General features: G+C 44.2%; 1 protein-coding gene across 1 annotated transcript in view; it reads left to right on the forward strand.

The window, feature by feature from the left end:
- The window catches only part of UGT8 (UDP glycosyltransferase 8), a 128,321-nt gene that overhangs the window by 61,606 nt on the left and 43,018 nt on the right, over positions 1-23,697 (forward strand). The window contains exon 3 of the mRNA XM_088452211.1: positions 3,565-4,388. Coding sequence (XP_088308337.1) covers positions 3,567-4,388 — 822 coding nt within the window. The 5' untranslated portion in view covers positions 3,565-3,566. The remainder of the gene's footprint in view (positions 1-3,564; positions 4,389-23,697) is intronic.

Below are 23,697 nucleotides of genomic sequence, written 5' to 3' on the forward strand. Positions count from 1 at the left end.
ACCCATTTTCATGTACCCCAAATTTGATGGGACCACTTAAAAAAATGAAAAAAAAAACCTAAGTGCTCTTCTGCAACACTTCTTCAATGTCGGGAAAAAACACCTGCACCGGCTATTTAAATCCCCGACTTTCATTTGCAGGCTAAAACGGGGTACCCATAGTGATCCCCCATGTTTTTACAACTTTAGGGGGTCCTACAATTTATTCCAGGAAAATTTCATTTTTTTACGCAGATCCCACTTCGCAGCTTCCCGTTTTTGTAGGTTTTATATTGAATACGGGGATAAGCGGGCGCGCGCCCAATACTTTATCCCAGGAAAATCTCCGATGTGGAGTGAAAAGTCCAGCACGGATTCCCATATTGAATACCCCTCATTGTGTTGAACTAAGTAATTGATGAGACAGGTGTTTCAGCACAGGTGTCTGCAATCATAAATTAAGAGGGAAGTCCAGGAGCAGAGCATTTTGTACCTGATGGAACGGGTCATTTTGGAGGGTCTGCAATATGGCAAGGCAAGGGAGGACAGCTGTAAGTATTCTGTCAGAGAAACAGACCCAGCTTCTTCCCAGGTCTGCACTGTAGAAAAATCTACCTGAGGGTGGGCTCAAGCAGTCACATGACCATTAGGTCAGAGAACAGTTACTCGGCCCCACCCTCCTGTGTATGAACAAGCTAAGTAAGTGAACTTTTTTCACCCACCAGCATACCTCCCAAAATGACCCTCTCCAGGAGGGACACAAAGCTCTGGTCCTGGACTTCCCTGGTAAGTTATGATTGGTGGCGGCTCCAGAGGTGGGGCTGCAGCACAGTCCACAATTCAAATAAGGGAGTCACACCAACTGCCAGTGAGTCCCAGCCAGTGATGTTGGCAGTGTGTGAAATGATAGTTGGTGTGGCTCCCCTATTTGAATTTTGAACTGCGCTGCAGCCCCACCTCTTACCAGGGAAGTCCAGGACCAGAGCATTGTGTCCCTCCTGGAGAGGGTCATGTTGGGAGGTATGCACCAGCTGTTGCTCGGTGGCAATCCTGCTGACGAACAAACACAGCGCGCACACAGTGTCAATTGCTGCCAGCTATTAAACAATGTTTAACAGGGCCTTTGGAACAGAAAGAAGTTTGGTCTGTACCTGAGCTATTATTATTAGAACCCTTGGAAGAAACTTCCAGCCAGTATTTAGTTCTAGTACATTCCAGGAACAATCCTTGGTATAAACAACTGTATTTTACTATTGAATACATTGTGAATCTGGGACTACCATTAGCTAAGTTTTTTGTTTAATTTTTTTTATAGTAGAGCTAGCTGCAGGAGTTGATACAATATATTATACAGCCACATTTTTATACTGCAATATTGTTATATAACAACATTTTCATCAAGCATTAGTGTATACAATGTTTTTTTTGTCTAAGATCCACTAAACTTTTAATTGTGGTATTGATCTGTGTATGCTAATAAATGTGATTATTTTTTATATATATTTATATATGTTGAGTTTATTACACCAGCACAGAATTGTGATTTCATATATTCTTTAGGTGAGGTGGGCAATACCTCTTTTTTTCTGCTGCAGGTGTGATACGGTCTTCAATCTGAATGTAGACTAGGCGCTGAGAATTTACTAATTGAATTTCTGCTAATTGACATGGACTGGTTATCTTAATCCATATTCCCCGCCACCACTGCTGAGAGCTATAGGTAGCTTCTGTGTGCCAGCCAGGGAATAATATGATTAGTTCAGTGGGTCTTGCATTCTCATAGGAATAAATTACATCAGAATAGAGGAATTCAGCAATGTTTTGTGACTAATTTTGCCCAGTTGTACCTGTTAATATGAATATGTTCACAACTATTATGACATGATGATGTTGCTTGTGGGATTTTTTTAATTATTATTTGGTTTGCTGGCTATACATGCATCTATCCAGGCAATCCATGCAGAATGTGGAACAGATGCCATAATGTGCATGATAATAAACATAAAAGGGTAAATGTGAAGATATTTTTGTCCTCCCAGCCAGAAAAACAATCTTATATGTCACCCCTGACCTCCCTGTTACTTCTATTGGGTTAAATGAATCAACTAGACAAATAGTGGGTGAAAGACGCACCCATTTACTGTAATATACACAGTAAGCACATAATAACAGTAATTCCAGAGGGTTCGCCATACTGCAAATAACATGCACAATATGGAATGAAGGTGTGCTATATTCTATATACAAAATAGTGGAAAAATCCAAGAGCATTTCATTAAAAAAACTGCTGTGCCTTCATATTTTTTTAGCACATAAATAGCTACTGGAGTCTAAAAAATATCTGTCAAACCATTATGTATTATAGATTTTTAAAAAATTTTGGAAACATGCCACAATAAAAAAGGGTAAATGTGATCAGCTCTATTTACTGTAAAGAGCGACTAGGCAGCATCACAAATTCCTCAATAATTTAAGCAAATATCTAGTAGGTCAAATTATAGCCTACACATTGTAGACCATGAGTGGGGGAAGTGTATTTCGCCTGGCATAAAAATGAAATGATGTCAGCAAATATTTATCCTACATAATAAGTTTCATTATAGAGTTGTTGTTGGCGTAGGACTTGGCACCAGGGGAATGATGTCAGTGATTTAATTAACCCATTTTGCTGTGACATACAGAAATAAAACATATTTTGCAAAAATGTGTAGTGTATTTTATACTATATACCAGTGGTTCGCAAACTGTGTGCTCTGGCACTCTGGGGAGCTTTGGGGCATTTGCAGGGGTGCAACAAGTTGGTAGCTCAGGACCAAATCAAATTATTCTTGTCTATGTGATAGGCAAAAGCAGTGCTGGTGGCTGCTATTCATAAAATATGTGGACAAGCAGAAGTACAACCCTGTCCACCACCACATAACTGAACCTAAGGATGATATATAAGCACAATTTACTTTATTTAATAATTTTTGCAGAGAAATGCTGATACTCTAGGTTGCTGTGATTCAAAAAAAGTTTGGGAACCACTGCTATATAAGGTCATTCTTTATACTGCTCATCATCATTACTGTTCTTTTTTAAGGATCCATAAAACTCTGCAGTGCCTGACATTTTACATTACAAATTATAGCTTGAATTAGAACCAGGACTTACAATGTTGATGAATAAAGTTCACACATGGAACATATGGTAGATCATGATCATGATATGTGTAAGAAATGTGCACTAAGGCTTATCTAAGCTCCAAATCTAGGGTAATGTACAGATCATTTGACACAAAGTAAAGTCTCCCTAAAAATTGTTTTAAAATGTTTGTTACCAAAAAAACCTACTGGTTGTTTCCTAATGAGAGTCTTGCATTTTAATTACCAGATTTATCAGTTCATATAATTTCAGGAATGTTTCACCAGCAAGATACATTTGCTGTAATTGCCATAGAGATGTACAGTATATTTATATTGCCATAATAATGTGTCTTGATAATACATAGACAATGAATAACTGAAAACTGTAGAGATGCACAGGATATATTAACAATATGAGTGAACTTTTTCACTGTGTTCACATATCTTTCTTGTCTAACAGCAATGAAACCTTCTGCAACTCTCACTCTGTTTTTGTGGGTCACTCTTGGAGTAACAGAAGCTGCCAAAATTCTTGTTGTCCCGCCAATAATGTTTGAAAGCCATCTATATATATTCAAAACTATGGCCACCTCTCTACATGACAAGGGCCATCAAACAGTTTTGCTTCTTTCTGAAGGCAGGGACATACAATCATCAAGTCATTACCAAGTTCAGCGCTATCCAGGGATCTTTAATACCTCTACATCTGATGAATTTCTACAGTCCAAAATGAAGAATATATTTTCTGGTAGGTTCACGGCATTAGAACTGTTTGACATTCTTGACCATTATTCCAGGAATTGTGACATTATGGTGGGTAACCAGGAAGTAATGCAACGTTTAAAACATGAAAAGTATGACTTGGTGCTTGTTGATCCAAATGAGATGTGTGGATTTGTCATAGCCAATATTTTGGACGTAAAGTATGCTGTTTTTTCTACTGGACTTTGGTACCCCGCTGAAGTGGGTGCCCCTGCACCCTTATCTTATGTCCCAGAATTTAACTCACTTCTCACAGACCGTATGGACCTCTTGGACAGAATTAGAAATACAATTGTTTATCTCGTCTCACGATTTGGAGTAAATTTTCTAGTCCTACCCAAATATGAAAAGATAATGAGAAAATATAACATTTTACCAACAAGGTCAATGTATGAATTGGTTCAGGGATCCTCTCTGTGGATGCTTTGTACTGATGTTGCACTGGAATTTCCAAGACCTACGCTCCCAAATGTTGTCTATGTTGGAGGAATCCTCACCAAGCCTGCCAGCCAGTTACCCAAGGTAAGGATTCCATTGCTTATGATGATAATAAATGTAAAATAAATTTTATGTTTGAGAAAAACTAATTGTTACATTTCCATACAATCTTATCTCACTACAATAGACGTGCTAGACTTAATAGCATATCCTTAAAACAATGTTTGTACTTTAGTAAAGCAGTGCATATTTGGAAATAGAAATCAGTTTTAAAAGCAAAACTGAGTATATAAATGTTATTATCTTCGTCAACACTTTAAAGAAAAACAAAGGAAGAATTGACCCACTTCAATTCTTCAATCTTTTCTGACTATTCTATAAAACAATATATACAATGAAAAGTATGCTTCAGAAACATGAGAATACAAAATTACCTTTTACATTTCCTCAGTACACAGAATCAAGGGATAATTGGAAAAGGCCACTCTTATTTTGCAAATGATTGCCTACACCACTAACATTAAATTGATGGATCAGTCACTCACTGGCATGACTACAGATTCATAGGCCCAATATGTACATTTTGGGCAATGTCCTCTCAGCCATACCATGCAGTAAATACTACATTCATTGGTTTAGAAAGCTTATTGGGAAGGTGTGGCGTTCACTTTTATCTTGTCTTATGGTAGTAAAGGATACAAAAAGAGGGTCAAAATAGGCAAAAGCTTTTAATGGTTGAATAATTGTTTATTGCTTTTCAAGGTAATGTAAACACTTACTACAAGTTTGCAGGGACATGATACTGTATATGTGTTTTTGAACTCATCAGTCATGTAGTCTGCAGATATAGTAATTGAACACAGTGATTGCACTTTATGATATAGTGGAACAAATCTCTTCTTTAAATATCTTACTTGTTTTTTAAAAAAAACATATGCAATGTAAATATAGCATTTTAATTTAAGATACATTTGAATACTACATTTTACCTACATTATCTATGTACTAGAGGGGTATTTAACTCTTTTTGTTGAGTTTCATATTTCTTATGCTTGTGATTTCTATATAATACTCACTTTTCTTGTGGTACTACAGATGTAATAAATTTCATGGTATTAGAAATCTTCATTCACATTAACACTAAATGTCCCATTTGATTTTTATTGCTATTACCAGTCCTTGGAAATACTTACAGAAAATGTTTTTGTTCTTAAAGTTTTTAATCTCCAACAATCAAACTGCACCCTATTGATATAGGGTCTCTGCAACCGAAAAGGGAGTTGTTGCTGAAACTTTGTAAAAGCCTTGGGGTAAATTTCTAAAATGCGGAAATGTGGAAAGGAAACCTAATCGATATGGAAGTCTTAATAAATAATGATTGATAACTGGTTAGTTAACAGCCTGGTTGCTGCATTTTGTGGCAGTTGCAAGTGGTGTGATTTTTTTTTTATTTGAGGTAGAGTGCATGGCATTTCATCTGAAGGAATCAAATTCTTCATTCTGGCAATATCCCTCAGGTGATAGAAAAAATATTTGAACATGTCTGAAATCTGATGCTTAAGTGTCAAGTCACAATCAAGGGCAAAACCGAGATTCTGTGCATGATCAGAGTTTTGCAATTCTGAACCCCCAAGCTTAAGTCCAGTTGGTTGTCAATGCTGCAGTCTTAGGGGCCTATGGATCAAGCTGTTTCTGCATATTTTTATATATTGTAGCTATGTACTAATGGCACAATGCAGGAGATTTCTCAGAAATCTCCGGCAAAGTGCTTATTAGCACTTCAGATCGCAGTCCCCATTATTATTAATGGGGACTACGATCTGACCCCAATGTACTAAACTCTAAAAAGCAAAGCTTTTTGGAGTTTAGCCCGGTAGTTTACACAATATTCAGATGGTGTAAACTGCTTTAAGCCTATGGAGACTCTCGCAGCCCATGGCAGGCTCCAGAATCTGACACTGTGCGCATATGCAGTGTCAGCTTCTACAGGAGAAGTCTTTCACTTCTATTACCGCCACGCTGTTACCACCTGGCTAAGCCGGCAAACAGCTGCGCGCCCATCACTTTTGTCGGATTTCTCCTCGCATCCCCTGGGGGGTGCGAGAAGAATTCCTTTAGCCGCCAAAACAGCGCGGTGTATTGAATAGCTTCGGGAGCTCCCTCCCGTGGCTATTCAACATCGCACTGAATTGAATTCGGCCCAATGTATTTTTAATATGGCTAAACTGTTTGGGATGAAAATGATTGAGGAATTTAGATTAGCAGAATACTTTATGCATGATCACCCATATTTAAATAGACACATGTAAGTGGCATCACAGAGATGTGAGCACCCCCCTATCAGCTCTCAAAACCATATTCCTTTAAATTATTAATGTGAAGTAAATCACCTCAATCCCAAACTTCCCTAATGTCCCCCATCCCTGCCACCACTTTCAAAACCTTTACGGCACTGTAATGGCAATTGAGCTTACTAGTCTTAAAGCTTCCTTCACTCCTATACGTATGCGCTCTTTGAAGTCCCGGTCTCTCCTCCCAACTCCATATGGTCCCCTACACACGGACAGCGTCACTTCATCATTAGAATAGGAATGGACATCGGAAGCCAGCATCAAATGGTGGGATGGGCTTCTGCCATTAAATGTTGTGATGAAATGGTAGCTAACCATTGCATCATAGCATTCAATGGTAAATCCATCTCAGTTGTTCGTTTATGCATAGTTTTCCATATTCACGCATGCACAATACTAATGCAGCGCTGTAGATAGGTGGTGGAGTGGGCTGTCTGTCAATGTAGGAGGTGGAGCTTTGGTTTATGCATGTGCAATACCAATGCAGTGTGTTTGGCCAGAGGCGGACTGGACAGTCTGTCACTGGAGTAGGTGGAGCAGTGCAGGAGGACACTGGCAACAGTGACCTGAGACTGAATGATGCCATGCCAGCAAAGACACACCAGCAGCAGCCAGGTTGGAGCCAGCTGTCAGGATTTTTTTTTGTAAATGAACTATCGGAAGACCATTGCTTCTTTACCATTCAATGGCAACAAATATCAGAATGCCGCCATGGAATGGTAAAAACACTGTCATCACAAGAAAAACATTGATGGTTCGTAAACATTGACCATCGATGTGCATCCCTACATTAGAATGCATTCACAACATCGAAAGGTGCACGATAGAGGGTTGGTGTCCAGAATGTTGACAAGCAATACGTGAACCCCAGAACGCAAACAATGGGATGTCAGCAAGTGCGCTTAAATCATGTTATGCACATCGGCAATATAACTCTAAACTTGATGGTAATTTGTGATGTTGACAGTTGTACTGCTGGAGAGCGCAAAAATGGTGTAAGCAGCCTTCCATACGTTGTCCGGGTTTCGGTGTCCCCATAATACTTGTTGACATTCTGATTGTTGACAAGCCAACTACTTCCCTGTAATATATCTGTTAAGTAGTTTTGTTAAGTTGTTGATAAAGATTTTTTTGTAATGTATACAAAACATGTGCCCAGAAACAGATTGTTGTCTATACTGTGTTGCTGCATTGTTTTTATAAGCAGCTTGTAAGATTTTCTCTATAATAAAAACATAGCAGCAAGCAGGTGAATAAATGCACTGGTTGCTTTGAATGGAAAATCACAATGAAATATTGTACAGTAACCATCAGTACTAAATTGGGACAGGTTCTGGACATGTGGATCAGTGGGCACTGAAGGCCCAATTCAGTCCCGCTCACTAGATGCGTTCGCACGCAGCCGTCAGCTGCCAAAATATGCAAATCCCGCGATCGCACGGCAAGACATTAGCAAGCTCTATATGTCTTGGCGTGCGATCGCGGTGTGTATTTAGATGCCCACCAGCCTGTCTTAGTGATACATGTCATCTCCAGGAAGTGTATTCAACAATCGGTAACATTGAGTACCATCGAACCTATACGCAGCACTTGTGGCTGACCATACCCTACCGCAAACACTGCGAGTGCTTCAGTGTGTAATTCAGCCATGTGACGTATATTATGATGCTGCGTCTTAATTATGCACGACTCTGAAACAGCATTAAGATGCACAGACATGCTTGTGTTCGCACCACCACCACACCGTTCGGCCTGTGAGGTCACGCCCCTTCTGTGAGGCCACACCCCCTTTCTCCCAGTGTGCGGCTCAGACACGCACACTAAAGCCCTCCCCACACCAGGTGCAATAGTGGGGAGGGATGCCACTGCCACTAGGTGATTAGTGAAGGACTGAACGATAACGATATCATTATCGTTGAGTCGTTGATTAAACTGTTCAGTGCCTACACTGAACGATATATCGTTCAGTGTAGGCACCCTCTCTCATCCCCGAACATGCCCAATCTGTCATTATCGTCAGATTGACTGGCATGTTCGGGCGATGATTGATGTCGAAAACGACCAGTAGGAGCACGCATCACTGGTCATTTCCGACATTTTAGTACCCGATTCATGCACGATTAATGGACGACTGAACTATAACGATGTCGTTATCATTCAGTCATCCATTAATATCTGCTAGTGGCTGTGCGCCTTAAGTCTATGCGACACTCAAATTCCACACAACATTTCACAAATTGTTCAACCTATGTAAAAATCTCAATCAGAATCACTGGAAATACAATATGCAGAGTGACAATGTAATCACATTAGGTCAGCAAACTTTGAAGAAAAAAGGGAGCACCATCTCTAGATTCATTTAGAAGATGCCAAATGTTTATTCTATTAAGGTGCGTACACACTAGACAATTTTTAAACGATATTGTCGAAACCAACACATCGTTACAACAATTTTGTTTAATCATCTAGTGTTTACGCACTATATTGTTAACGATATCCCCAGTCATTTGTACTTGCCGTACAATCTGTGGATATCGTTAGCGATGCCATACTGCCGAATGCAGTATTGCATCTCTGCCGGGATCGGCAAGTGTGTATGCACTTACTGAAGCCGGCACAACCACCGGGTCTCACTGCTGACGATATCGCTGGGTGCCCAGCATTAGTTGAAGAGTACCTTGATGCAAGACAAAGTCATGGAAGAATATGCATAAAAGCTGATTAAATAATGGAGAGGTGAATAACTCAACTAGTACTAGAACTGGGAATTTAGAACTACATTTTGGCTCACATTATAATTAACTTTCAAGTGGGGGTAGAATAAATGTACTTAGTGCAACAAGTGCTGTACTGTGTTTTATAATTTTGGTAAATTGATAATGTTTTATAGTAATTTTCATTTCATTCTAAATTTTCATTTGATTAGAACTGGACAATCAGCTTTGTAGCGTGCACTCCACTTTAGAGTGGATATTTTGCAATTCACAGTATTGTTTTGCCTGGCTTACTTCTGTGGCATTATTTATAAGTTGTCACAAAACCCAGTAAAGTTATACCTACGTTGAAAAAAGTGGGGTGTCAGGAGAGTTTTTTTCATTAGCAAACAACGAAATGTTGAATAATTAAATTACATTATTGAAATGCACTTAGTAATGTAGTCACATTACGCTTTACATGGCTGTATGTGTAGCAGATGGAGAACAATAAAAGCATTACATTGTTTCCAAGAAAACGTATGCTTAAAATGAAAGATACTTCAGCTAATAATGACTGTGCAAATTAAAGAAAACCTTTCTTTAATATCCTACTTAATATGTACTCACTTCAGCAAAAACATAAAAAATAACGGGAACCTAATAAATCTAAGATCGCACAAATGGATTATTTTAATTCACTTATTAATCAAAATTATCCAACATTAGAATCTGTGATCCAGTAACTGGTGTGAACCCCTTGAGCATCCATGTCTTCAGTTAAACGTTTATTTATTTATAATTGTTGATCAGTCCCGCAAATTGGTGAAATTTTGGCCCTTTTCTCCTTACAGAACTGCTTCCACTTATGGATGTTGCTGGGCTTTCCTGCATGAACACTTTAGTGGGAGAGTAACCTTATGATTGGAGAAGGCCAAAGGCATAAAGTTTTAGAAATTAGGAATTTTCCTATAATTATTAAAATCACAGAATTACACTTCTTTATCAGTGCCTATTGGAGGAAAGGCCTGAATCAGCATGGATAGCTATTCTGCTTATACGCACTCACCGAAGTTGCTAATATCAGCGGTGCTATATAAATGTGTGCATTTAGATTGCAATCGCATTCTGACATAAGGATGCCCACTTCCCCTTACTCACATCCGCATACTAGGGGAACATAGCGAAACCATCGGTAACATCGGACCCATATGCACACTTGCACAAGCCCTAACCTTACTCAGAAATTGGGGACATCCACGCACGCTATCAATGCTTTGGCTGCTTATAACCATGCAGTGGCTAATTTATGCATGCCCCTGCAACAGCTTTGGAATGCACTGGCACACCTGCGTTCAGCCAACCACCTTCCCGTCACCACCCACAAATGGCATTTCCTGTCAATAACTCTGCTATTGTAGCCTCTTCCAATGCAGTTCCCATTGTAATTGCTAGTTCACACATGCGCACTGCGATTCATACACATGCGCAGTGCAAATTAATCAACCGATTTTCTGTGTGTTAGCAACTGCATTCCTTGCATTCAGGCCTTCAGTCATTATATCTGTGAGTATAACAGAAGCACCAAACAACAGCAATTATTTCTTCTTTTTCCTTCCTGAGGTTTATAACTGTCTGGATAATGGGTTTCAGGATAAAAACACTATTCCTGTATACAAATAAAAAATACCAATAATGCACAACACCTAAAGAGAGACAAGCGTTGAATTGGCTCTTTGCACCTTGCCTGATATGTGCTGTGAATACATGCTTTGCTGGTGTAGTTAATGATATAGGCAGAGCTCAATCAAGTTCACATGTAGGGGTAGAGTCAAAGCCGGCCCTAGCTAAATTAGTGCCCTAGGCACGATTTTGGGTGGTGCCCCCCTCCCCGTGGAATCCTGAAAAGGGGTGTGGCCTCATGGTAGGGGCCCTCACCCAGCACAGGACCTCCCCTATTCCAGCACAGCAGCTGCACCCACCCTCATCCACCACCCCTATCCCAGCAGAGAACCCCTTTCCCAGCAGTGAGCACCACAGCACCCCGGTCCTCTCCCAGTTCCAAACTTACTTTGCTTGAGAGCAGCCTGCAGAGCCGTCCGACTCAATGTACAGCAAGACGCAGGTGGCGGAACCGCTTTTTCAGTCTCAGGCTGGGAGGCCGCAGCTATGTGTGATGATTGCTGGAAGTGGAGCCCAGAGCCGTGAGGTGTAAAATGTGTAAAATGTGTCTGTAAAAAGATGCATGTTATATACTATGCAGATTATGGCCCTCATTCAGAGCCGTTCGCTATTTGCGTTCGTTCATTCAAAAACAAGGGGTGGCTATTCAAATGATCCGTTCGCACATTGCAGTCTGTTCACACCTCTAAGTCTGAACGAGCGAGCAAAACATACGCTCGTTTATTTGTTAAAAACGCCCCCTGGCCCCTCGCACCATACGTCATGTCCGCTATTTATTAGATTAATCGAGTACATCGAACAGGATATGAACTGCTTGCTATTCTTGTGGTTGGTTTTTTCAACCGCTATTTTGCGAGCAGTTCTGATTTAAAAAAAACCAAGTGACGTGGTCAATGACGCTGCTGGATTAATTATGCACTCCCTTAAACGCCCGTTTTGACCTTTAAGCACGCCTGCGTTCGGATCTCCACTCCCCGTTTTCAAGCACCTTCCCCTGTTACCACCCACATACGCCTCATTCTGTCACTCAAAATAGCAGGCACTCGCTATATTGCGTACAAACGATTTTCAGCCGCACTGACTGGTTCGCGCATGCGTTCTAAAAACCGTACGCATGCGCAGATGTGCGAACATCGCTCGGAACGAGCGTACTGCCGCTAGCGTGTGGCTCTGAATGAGGGCCTATATCTTAAGATATAGGGCCTGATTTAGCAATGATCGCAAGTGCCATTACGCACGCAATCGGCTGATTGTTGTGTTCTGCGCATGCGTATGTATCTCAGTGCGCGTGCACGAACCCTCCACTGCGATCTACTACGCAGACCCAGAGTGATTGACAGGAAGTACCATTTGGGGGGTGATGACTGGGGACTAGTCAGCGAAACACAGGTGTGCCAGCTCGTTTCAACGCCGTTACAGAGGCGTGAAAAAATTAGCCACTGCGACGTCATATGCAGCTTGGGCTTTCACTGTGTGTGAAGAGGTTAGCAATTTCTGAGTAATGCCTGACCTTTTGCAAGTGTGCATGGGGCTCCTGTGTTACTCGATGTTACTGATGGTTTTGCAGTCTTGCTAAACATTATGGATTTGTATAAGCTAAGGCAGGCGTCTTTATGCATACTTGCCGACAATCTGGCTGCTCCTTCCGGGAGGGAGCAGCCAGATCGGCAGAACAGGGGGCGTGGCCGGCAAAAGGGGGTGGTCCAAACGAGCTGAGGTCGGTTTGCGGGCGTGACAGGGGGCGGGGCCACGTGATCGTGTCATTTTAGCCCCGCCCCCGCTACACAATGCAGAAAAAAAGGCATTGCGAAGCAGGGGGCGGGGCCAAAATGACGCAAATCGCGTCAGGTGCCCCCCCTGCTGCGGGGGTTTATCAGGTAATGGGGAGGGGGGTTCGGGGGATCGGCGTCAGTCGGGTGGTTTGCCTGCCTTTCCGGGGGGGGGCGGGAGCTGCACCCGTTTATCGGGAGGCTCCCGCCCGAATCGGGAGGTTAGGCAACCCTGTCTTTATGTTAGGCTGCATGTGGTATTGCAATTGTAGACTTTAGCATATCTTCTCAGTGAGACTGCGTACATAATCACTATTGCAATCACAGTTGCGATCCATACTGAATCAGGCCCATAGTACCTGTGACTGCATGCTACATAAAATCCATATGCTGGAAGAAGATACACTTAAAGTTCAACATATAATTAAAACATATGATAAGTTTTAGACATATTATATGGTAGAGATATGCAACTCATTTTCATTAATTTGATGATGGTGACTAGTATATTAATTTTTTTGTACTAAATATAATTTTGTTAAAAATAAGAAAATGTCCACTTCTCCCCCTAAATGCACCTAACACTATGGGCTCAATCCAATTAGCCGTGATGATCTCACGGGTGCGAGTCATCGCGGCAACAGCCATACTTTACGGCAAAACATGGTAGTCTGAACTTATAGAAAAGTGCTTGCAGCCCCATAGGGCTCTGAGCAAAATTGCGCAAATTTAAGCTCGAAGCAGGCTGCAAGGGGTGCAAGTTCACGTGGGGTTGCCGACGTTTTAACGCCATGGCAACAGCAACTTGCCCCCTTCGCAGGCAACTGGATTGACCCCTAATACTCTGTTAGCAGCAATTTTAAGAGGGTAAACAGTATAAGTTACCTAAGAAAAATCCTGATTTGTTAACACAATAGCAGGGAAACCTGTAGCCTGGGACCATAATGTTATCTAGCCCTAGTCCAATTCACATGTTACATAATTCTCAAATTGCAGTTAGCCCACTTAGAAATATGGCTACCCTCCACAGGAAAACACAGCCCTGAGTCATACTTATCTACTTTATAGACATCCTTTCCGGGAGCAGCCTCGAGAGCTGCCGATAGAGGCCGATTCGGAGGGGAAGGGGGCAGACGGATGACGCAATTAGACCCTGTCCCTTTCACGGAAAGCCTGTGTTTTGCAGACCCGCAAGGAGGGGGTGGGGCTAAATTATGCAAACAGCTCCGTTTAGCCCCGCCCTCTTCCTGCGGACCCTCAAATTCACCAATAACTCTCCCCATCCTGCCTGCTTCACTAGGAAGTGAGCAGGATGCAGGAGATCAGCCTACATTTCCAGGGGTGCAGGGGGGGCTACCCGAAAAATCTGGAGCCTCCCGCGATTTTTCCGGGAGTGTAGGCAAGTATGCCCTGAGCTGAAGGCACTAGGGTGCATATTTACTACGCAGCTGCTTGTAAAAGGCACCGCTCCTCGTTGTGTTTGAGCCGGGATTTAAAAAGGCTCTTTTAATGGCAAAACACGTGGTGTTTTAACCATCAAAACATAGCCCTTTTAAATTTTGGACTAGAGCATGACGGGAAGCTGTAGATAAACCCCTAGGTCTTTTCTGGTCAAAAAATAGATTAATGTTGTTTTTAACTTGTACTGTAAACATGCTGGACCTGAATAAACAGGCAGGCACCATTGAAAAGTCCTTTACAATAAGTAAAAACACCCCTACACCATCATTCCTCACTACTTTTGTAACATGGATCCAGGAAAAATACTCTTCTTCCTTGCAATATAACAATGAAAAGGGTTAAAATTAGGGGTGAGCGGGTTCGGATTTCTGAAATCCGAACCCCCCCGAGCCCCCCCGATCCGAGTCCGATCCGAGTCAGGCTCGACTTTTCCCGCCTGACTCGGATCTGAAATCGAGGCAAAACGTCATCTTCCCGCCTTCCGAGTCTCGCGGGTTTTGGATCCTATATAAGGTACACACGTCGGCGCCATTTTCTCACTCGGCTGTGGACAGTGAAGAGGGAGGGTGGGAGTTAGGGCTGTGTAGTGTAGTGTAGTGTAGTGCTGCTGTTGTCCACTACTTCAAAGTCCATAGGGGCTGGCTGTGTTGTGCTGTGCTGCTGTTGTTAATAGGGGCTGTGTCCACTACTTCAAAGTCCATAGGGGCTGGCTGGACTGTGTTGTGCAGTCAGTTCTCCATAGGGGCTGTGTCCACTCCAAAGTCCTGTGCAGTGTCCCAGTCCTAAAGGAGTGCTGTAGTGTTGTCCAGGGGGTGCTCTGTCCATCAGGGGTGCTCCCCCCAAGTGCTAAAAAAATAATATATTTTCTGTGTTTGTGAATTGTGTGCGCAGTAGCCGCACGTGCATCAACAAAGTAGTGCCAAGCGTGCGCCTGTGTCATAAGTAAAGGGCCGGCTGGCTTGACCGTTAAGGGTGCTGTAACCCCCGAAAGTACACTCCAGTCCAAACCAAAAAAAAAATTATTTTCTGTGTTTGTGAATTGTGTGCGCAGTAGCCGCACGTGCATCAACAAAGTAGTGCCAAGCGTGCGCCTGTGTCATAAGTAAAGGGCCGGCTGGCTTGACCGTTAAGGGTGCTGTAACCCCCGAAAGTACACTCCAGTCCAAACCAAAAAAAAAATTATTTTCTGTGTTTGTGAATTGTGTGCGCAGTAGCCGCACGTGCATCAACAAAGTAGTGCCAAGCGTGCGCCTGTGTCATAAGTAAAGGGCCGGCTGGCTTGACCGTTAAGGGTGCTGTAACCCCCGAAAGTACACTCCAGTCCAAACCAAAAAAAATATTATTTTCTGTGTTTGTGAATTGTGTGCGCAGTAGTCGCACGTGCATCAACAAAGTAGTGCCAAGCGTGCGCCTGTGTCATAAGTAAAGGGCCGGCTGGCTTGACCGTTAAGGGTGCTGTAACCCCCGAAAGTACACTCCAGTCCAAACCCAAAAAAAAATTATTTTCTGTGTTTGTGAATTGTGTGCGCAGTAGCCGCACGTGCATCAACAAAGTAGTGCCAAGCGTGCGCCTGTGTCATAAGTAAAGGGCCGGCTGGCTTGACCGTTAAGGGTGCTGTAACCCCCAAAAGTACACTCCAGTCCAAACCAAAAAAAATATTATTTTCTGTGTTTGTGAATTGTGTGCGCAGTAGTCGCACGTGCATCAACAAAGTAGTGCCAAGCGTGCGCCTGTGTCATAAGTAAAGGGCCGGCTGGCTTGACCGTTAAAGGGTGCTGTAACCCCCAAGTACACTCCAGTCCAAACCAAAAAAAAAATTATTTTCTGTGTTTGTGAATTGTGTGCGCAGTAGCCGCACGTGCATCAACAAAGTAGTGCCAAGCGTGCGCCTGTGTCATAAGTAAAGGGCCGGCTGGCTTGACCGTTAAGGGTGCTGTAACCCCCGAAAGTACACTCCAGTCCAAACCAAAAAAAAAATTATTTTCTGTGTTTGTGAATTGTGTGCGCAGTAGCCGCACGTGCATCAACAAAGTAGTGCCAAGCGTGCGCCTGTGTCATAAGTAAAGGGCCGGCTGGCTTGACCGTTAAAGGGTGCTGTAACCCCCGAAAGTACACTCCAGTCCTAACCAAAAAAAAATTATTTTCTGTGTTTGTGAATTGTGTGCGCAGTAGCCGCACGTGCATCAACAAAGTAGTGCCAAGCGTGCGCCTGTGTCATAAGTAAAGGGCCGGCTGGCTTGACCGTTAAGGGTGCTGTAACCCCCGAAAGTACACTCCAGTCCAAACCAAAAAAAAAATTATTTTCTGTGTTTGTGAATTGTGTGCGCAGTAGCCGCACGTGCATCAACAAAGTAGTGCCAAGCGTGCGCCTGTGTCATAAGTAAAGGGCCGGCTGGCTTGACCGTTAAGGGTGCTGTAACCCCCGAAAGTACACTCCAGTCCAAACCAAAAAAAATATTATTTTCTGTGTTTGTGAATTGTGTGCGCAGTAGTCGCACGTGCATCAACAAAGTAGTGCCAAGCGTGCGCCTGTGTCATAAGTAAAGGGCCGGCTGGCTTGACCGTTAAGGGTGCTGTAACCCCCGAAAGTACACTCCAGTCCAAACCAAAAAAAAAATTATTTTCTGTGTTTGTGAATTGTGTGCGCAGTAGCCGCACGTGCATCAACAAAGTAGTGCCAAGCGTGCGCCTGTGTCATAAGTAAAGGGCCGGCTGGCTTGACCGTTAAGGGTGCTGTAACCCCCGAAAGTACACTCCAGTCCAAACCAAAAAAAATATTATTTTCTGTGTTTGTGAATTGTGTGCGCAGTAGTCGCACGTGCATCAACAAAGTAGTGCCAAGCGTGCGCCTGTGTCATAAGTAAAGGGCCGGCTGGCTTGACCGTTAAAGGGTGCTGTAACCCCCAAGTACACTCCAGTCCAAACCAAAAAAAAAATTATTTTCTGTGTTTGTGAATTGTGTGCGCAGTAGCCGCACGTGCATCAACAAAGTAGTGCCAAGCGTGCGCCTGTGTCATAAGTAAAGGGCCGGCTGGCTTGACCGTTAAGGGTGCTGTAACCCCCGAAAGTACACTCCAGTCCAAACCCAAAAAAAAATTATTTTCTGTGTTTGTGAATTGTGTGCGCAGTAGCCGCACGTGCATCAACAAAGTAGTGCCAAGCGTGCGCCTGTGTCATAAGTAAAGGGCCGGCTGGCTTGACCGTTAAAGGGTGCTGTAACCCCCGAAAGTACACTCCAGTCCTAACCAAAAAAAAATTATTTTCTGTGTTTGTGAATTGTGTGCGCAGTAGCCGCACGTGCATCAACAAAGTAGTGCCAAGAGTGCGCCTGTGTCATAAGTAAAGGGCCGGCTGGCTTGACCGTTAAGGGTGCTGTAACCCCCGAAAGTACACTCCAGTCCAAACCAAAAAAAAAATTATTTTCTGTGTTTGTGAATTGTGTGCGCAGTAGCCGCACGTGCATCAACAAAGTAGTGCCAAGCGTGCGCCTGTGTCATAAGTAAAGGGCCGGCTGGCTTGACCGTTAAGGGTGCTGTAACCCCCGAAAGTACACTCCAGTCCAAACCAAAAAAAAATTATTTTCTGTGTTTGTGAATTGTGTGCGCAGTAGCCGCACGTGCATCAACAAAGTAGTGCCAAGCGTGCGCCTGTGTCATAAGTAAAGGGCCGGCTGGCTTGACCGTTAAGGGTGCTGTAACCCCCGAAAGTACACTCCAGTCCAAACCAAAAAAAATATTATTTTCTGTGTTTGTGAATTGTGTGCGCAGTAGTCGCACGTGCATCAACAAAGTAGTGCCAAGCGTGCGCCTGTGTCATAAGTAAAGGGCCGGCTGGCTTGACCGTTAAGGGTGCTGTAACCCCCGAAAGTACACTCCAGTCCAAACCAAAAAAAAAATTATTTTCTGTGTTTGTGAATTGTGTGCGCAGTAGCCGCACGTGCATCAACAAAGTAGTGCCAAACGTGCGCCTGTGTCATAAGTAAAGGGCCGGCTGGCTTGACCGTTAAGGGTGCTGTAACCCCCGAAAGTACACTCCAGTCCAAACCCAAAAAAAAATTATTTTCTGTGTTTGTGAATTGTGTGCGCAGTAGCCGCACGTGCATCAACAAAGTAGTGCCAAGCGTGCGCCTGTGTCATAAGTAAAGGGCCGGCTGGCTTGACCGTTAAGGGTGCTGTAACCCCCGAAAGTACACTCCAGTCCAAACCTAAAAAAAAATTATTTTCTGTGTTTGTGAATTGTGTGCGCAGTAGCCGCACGTGCATCAACAAAGTAGTGCCAAGCGTGCGCCTGTGTCATAAGTAAAGGGCCGGCTGGCTTGACCGTTAAAGGGTGCTGTAACCCCCGAAAGTACACTCCAGTCCAAACCAAAAAAAAATTATTTTCTGTGTTTGTGAATTGTGTGCGCAGTAGCCGCACGTGCATCAACAAAGTAGTGCCAAGCGTGCGCCTGTGTCATAAGTAAAGGGCCGGCTGGCTTGACCGTTAAAGGGTGCTGTAACCCCCAAAGTACACTCCAGTCCAAACCAAAAAAAAATTATTTTCTGTGTTTGTGAATTGTGTGCGCAGTAGCCGCACGTGCATCAACAAAGTAGTGCCAAGAGTGCGCCTGTGTCATAAGTAAAGGGCCGGCTGGCTTGACCGTTAAAGGGTGCTGTAACCCACAAAGTACACTCCAGTCCAAACCAAAAAAAAAATTATTTTCTGTGTTTAGCCGCACGTATATATCAAATCGATATAACATAAATGGAGGACCAAACTTTCTCCGATAAAAATAAAATAGAGAAAGATCAAGAACCACTTCCTCCTAGTGCTGAAGCTGCTGCCACTAGTCATGACATAGACGATAACATGCCATCAACGTCGTCTGCCAAGGCCGATGCCCAATGTCATAGTAGAGGGCACATACAATCCCAAATGGCAAAGTTCAGGAAAATGACCTTGAAAAAGACATTTAAATCAGCTGAAGAGAAACGTAAACTTGCCAATATGCCATTTACGACACGGAGTGGCAAGGAACGGCTAAGGTCGATCCCTAGTATGTTCATGACTAGTGGTTCAGCTTCACATGACGATGGAAGCACTCCTCCCACTAAAAAAATCAAAAGAGTTAAGCTGGCAAAAGCACAGCGAAGAACTGTGCTTTCTAAGAAGATATCACAAATCCCCAAGGAGAGTCCAAGTGTGGTGGTGGTTGCGATGCCTGACCTTCCCAGCACTGGACGGGAAGAGGTGGCTCTTTCCACCATTTGCACGCCCCCTGCAAGTGCTGAAAGGAGCACCCACAGTCCACTTGCTGATATGCAAATTGAAGATGTCACTGTTGAAGTACAACAGGATGAGGATACTGGTGTAGCTGGCGCTGAGGAGGAAGTTGGCGAGGAGGATTCTGATGGTGATGTGGTTTGTTTAAATCAGGCTCCGGGGGAGACAGTTGTTGTCCGTGGGATGAAAAAGCCCATCACGGTCATGCCTGGGCAGAAGACCAAACATTCCACCTCTTTGGTCTGGCAATATTTCTATCCAAATCCGGACAACAACTGTCTTGCCATATGTACCATATGTAAAGGTGAAATAAGTAGGGGTAGGGACGTCAACCACCTAGGAACATCCTCCCTTATACGGCACCTGCAGCGCGTTCATAAAAAGTTACTGTCAAGTTCAGAAACTTTGGCTCAGACCGTAAGCAGTCCAGGGACACCTAAATCCCGTTGTCCTGTTGTATCCAAGCGCCTGCAAACCACACCGTCAACTCCCTCCTCGTCAATTTCCTCCTTAGTCAGGATCGGAAGTAGTCCTGCAGGCCATATCACTGGCATGACTGACTCTCCTATCCGGGATTCCTCCGGAGGATCCTGCATTGCTACGCCTACTGCTGCCGCTGCTGCTGTTGCTGCTGCTGCTGGGAGTCGTTCATCATCCCAGAGAGGAAGTAGGAACACCACTACTTTTACTAAACAATTGACCCTCCAACAGTCCTTAGCGAGGAGGATGAAGTACGACAGCAGTCATCCTGAAGCAAAACGTATAACTGAGGCCTTGACTGCTATGTTGGTGTTAGACGTGCGTCCGGTATCCGCCATTAGTGCAGTGGGATTTAGACAATTGATGGAGGTAGTGTGTCCCCGGTTCCAAATCCCGTCTAGATTCCACTTCACTAGGCAGGCGATACCGAGACTGTACAGAAACGTCAGAAAAAGTGTCCTCAGTGTCCTGAAAAATGCCGTTGTACACAATGTCCACTTAACCACGGACATGTGGACAAGTGGAACAGGGCAGACTAAGGACTATATGACTGTGACAGCCCACTGGGTAGATGTATCACCTTACGCAGCAACAGCAGCAGCGTCACCAGTAGCAGCATCTCAGAAACGCCAGCTCGTTACAAGGCAGGCTACGCTGTGTATCACCGGTTTCAGTAAGAGGCACACCGCCGACAACCTCTTAGAGAAACTGAGGGAAATCATCGCCCAGTGGCTTACCCCACTTAGACTCTCCTGGGGATTTGTGATATCTGACAACGCCACCAATATTGTGCGGGCATTACATCTGGGCAAATTCCAGCACGTCCCATGTTTTGCTCACACAATAAACTTGGTGGTGCAGAATTTTCTGAAAAGCGACAGGGGCGTGCAGGAGACGCTTTGGGTGGCCCGAAAAATTTCTGGCCACTTTCGCCATTCAGCGACTGCGTGCCGAAGACTGGAGCGCCAGCAAACACTCTTGAACCTGCCCCGCCATCACCTGAAGCAAGAGGTTGTGACGCGGTGGAACTCAACCCTCTATATGCTTCAGAGGATGGAGGAGCAGCAAAAGGCCATACAAGCCTATACATCCACCTATGACATAGGCAAAGGAGGGGGTATGCACCTGACTCAAGCGCAGTGGAGAATGATTTCCGTGTTGTGCAAGGTTCTTCAGCCCTTCGAACTTGCCACACGTGAAGTCAGTTCAGACACTGCCAGCTTGAGTCAGGTCATTCCCCTCATCAGGCTTTTGCAGAAGCAGCTGGAGAAAGTGAAGGAGGAGCTAAGACGGAGCGATTCCGCTCGGCATGTGGGACTTGTGGATGAAGCCCTTCATTCGCTTTGCCAGGATTCCAGGGTGGTCAATCTGTTGAAATCAGACCACTACATTTTGGCCACCGTGCTCGATCCTAGGTTTAAAGCCTATGTGGTGTCTCTCTTTCCGGCCGACACAAGCCTGCAGAGGTGCAAAGACCTGCTGGTGAACACACTGTCAGCTGAAGCGGAACGTGACACGTCAACGGCTCCTTCTTCATTTTCTCCCGCAACTGGGGCTGCCAGGAAAAAACTTAGGTATCCTAAGCAACCCGCTGGCGGTGATGCAGGGCAGGCAGGACCAAGTTTGGACATCTGGTCCGGACTGAAGGACCTGGCAACAATTTCTGACATGTCTACTGTCACTGCATATGATACTGTCACCATTGACAGAATGGTGGAGGATTACATCGGTGACAGCATCCAAGTAGGCATGTCAGACAGTCCATACCTGTACTGGCAGGAAAAAGAGGCAATTTGGAGGCCCCTGTACAAACTGGCTCTATTTTACCTGAGTTGCCCCCCCTCCAGTGTGTACTCCGAAAGAGTGTTTAGTGCAGCCGGGAACCTTGTCAGCGAAAGGCGTAGGAGGTTGCTTCCACAGAATGTGGAGAAGATGATGTTCATCAAAATGAATTATCAGCTCTTCCAGGGAGACCAGCCTCCAGAACGTACAGAGGGACCTGTGGTGGTGGATTCCAGTGGGGACGAGTTAATACTCTGTGAGGATGAGGATGTACACACTGAAGAGGGTGAGGAATCGGTGGATGAGGAGAATGAGGATGACATCTTGCCTCCGTAGAGCCAGTTTGTGCAGGGACAGATTAATTGCCAGCTTGTTTTGTGGGGGCCCAAACGAACCAATCATTTCAGCCACAGTTGTGTGGCAGACCCTGGCGCTGAAATGATTGGTTTGTTAAAGTGTGCATGTCCTGTTTATACAACATAAGGGTGGGTGGGAGGGCCCAAGGACAATTCCATCTTGCACCTCTTTTTTTTTCTTTGCATTATGTACAGTTTGGGGCCTAGTTTTTCAAACTGCCATCCTGTCTGCCACTGCAGTATCACGCCTAGATGGGTCATGTGTTTGTGCCGCCCACTCGTGTCGCTTAGCATAGTCATCCAGCTACCTCGGTGCAACCTTTTGGACATAAAAACACTATTGTGAGGTGTGAGGTGTTCAGAATAGACTGGAAATGAGTGGAAATTAAGGTTATTGAGGTTAATAATAGCATAGGAGCAGAAAAATCTACAAATTCTGTGATTTTAGCTGTTTTTATGCTTTTTTTCAAAAAAATACAGATCCAAAACACAAAACCCAGAACCCAAAACACGGAAGGGTAGTTTTGGCAAAACCAATCCAGATCCAAAACACGAAGAAAGATCCAGATCCAAAACCAAAACACAAAACACGAAAAGTGACCGGTGCACACCCCTAGTTAAAATAAAAGACAATGTGGCCTATTCATCATCACTTAATTTTCACAAAAGCAGGTGAAAATGCACATTTTCACCTGCAATTGTAAAATGTAAGTTATCGGTTGCAGGTTAGTAATACCCCTTTTACACCGGAGCTAAAACCCGGGTTTTTGAAGGGTTAACCCGGGCAGCTCCCTGGTGTAAAAGGGCAGAGGGTTGGATCGCCGGGTCGAATGACCCGGCAATCCAACCCAGGTAACTAGCAGGGTTTAACACGGGCGTTGCCCGTGAAACCCTGCTATGGGAACAGCGCACTCCGGGTCACGAAGACCTGGAGTGCGCTGCTAGCCGGCCGATTGGTCCGGCTTCAGTGGCGCTTGGAGATGACGTCATCTCCAAGCGTCCACTTTCACTCCGCAATAGCCGGGTCTATGCAGACCCGACTGCGGTGTGAGCGGCGCTGACTCGGGAATATCCCGAGTCAGCGCCGGCAAAATTCCGGGTCTGATCCGGATAGGAACTTTGTTCCAACTCCGGGTCAGACCCGGAATTTAGGTGGAAAAGGGGTATAAGTGTAAGATGTGTCTCACTCTACATAGGGTGAAGTATTTTTCTTGTGAATGGACAATAAAAAAAATGCATATTTTAATTAAAAACTAGCAGTGGCAAACGCAGGATTTCCAGAGGGGGGTTTGCAAAGGCTTAATTTTAGAGCGAGTGTGGCCTGTGAATGAAGAGAGCAGAATTAGCACTTAACCAGCTTTAATAAGCATAATACAAAGTGTATTGTGTTTATTCATTCCAGCATATACAGGACCAGTGATCACAGTAAGCCATTAGATGCGCCAGTAGGCCATCCTGCCTGAGCTGAAAGTATTTATTTTAGATGTGTGCACCATTCCAGACTATTGGAGCAAGTCCGGGAGCCTGGAGGAGCAGCAGAAGAACCTAGCACTGC

This window comes from Taudactylus pleione, unplaced genomic scaffold (genome assembly GCF_031769625.1).
Source record: "Taudactylus pleione unplaced genomic scaffold, aTauple2 ptg000036l, whole genome shotgun sequence".
In the NCBI taxonomy this organism is placed as follows: domain Eukaryota; kingdom Metazoa; phylum Chordata; class Amphibia; order Anura; family Myobatrachidae; genus Taudactylus; species Taudactylus pleione.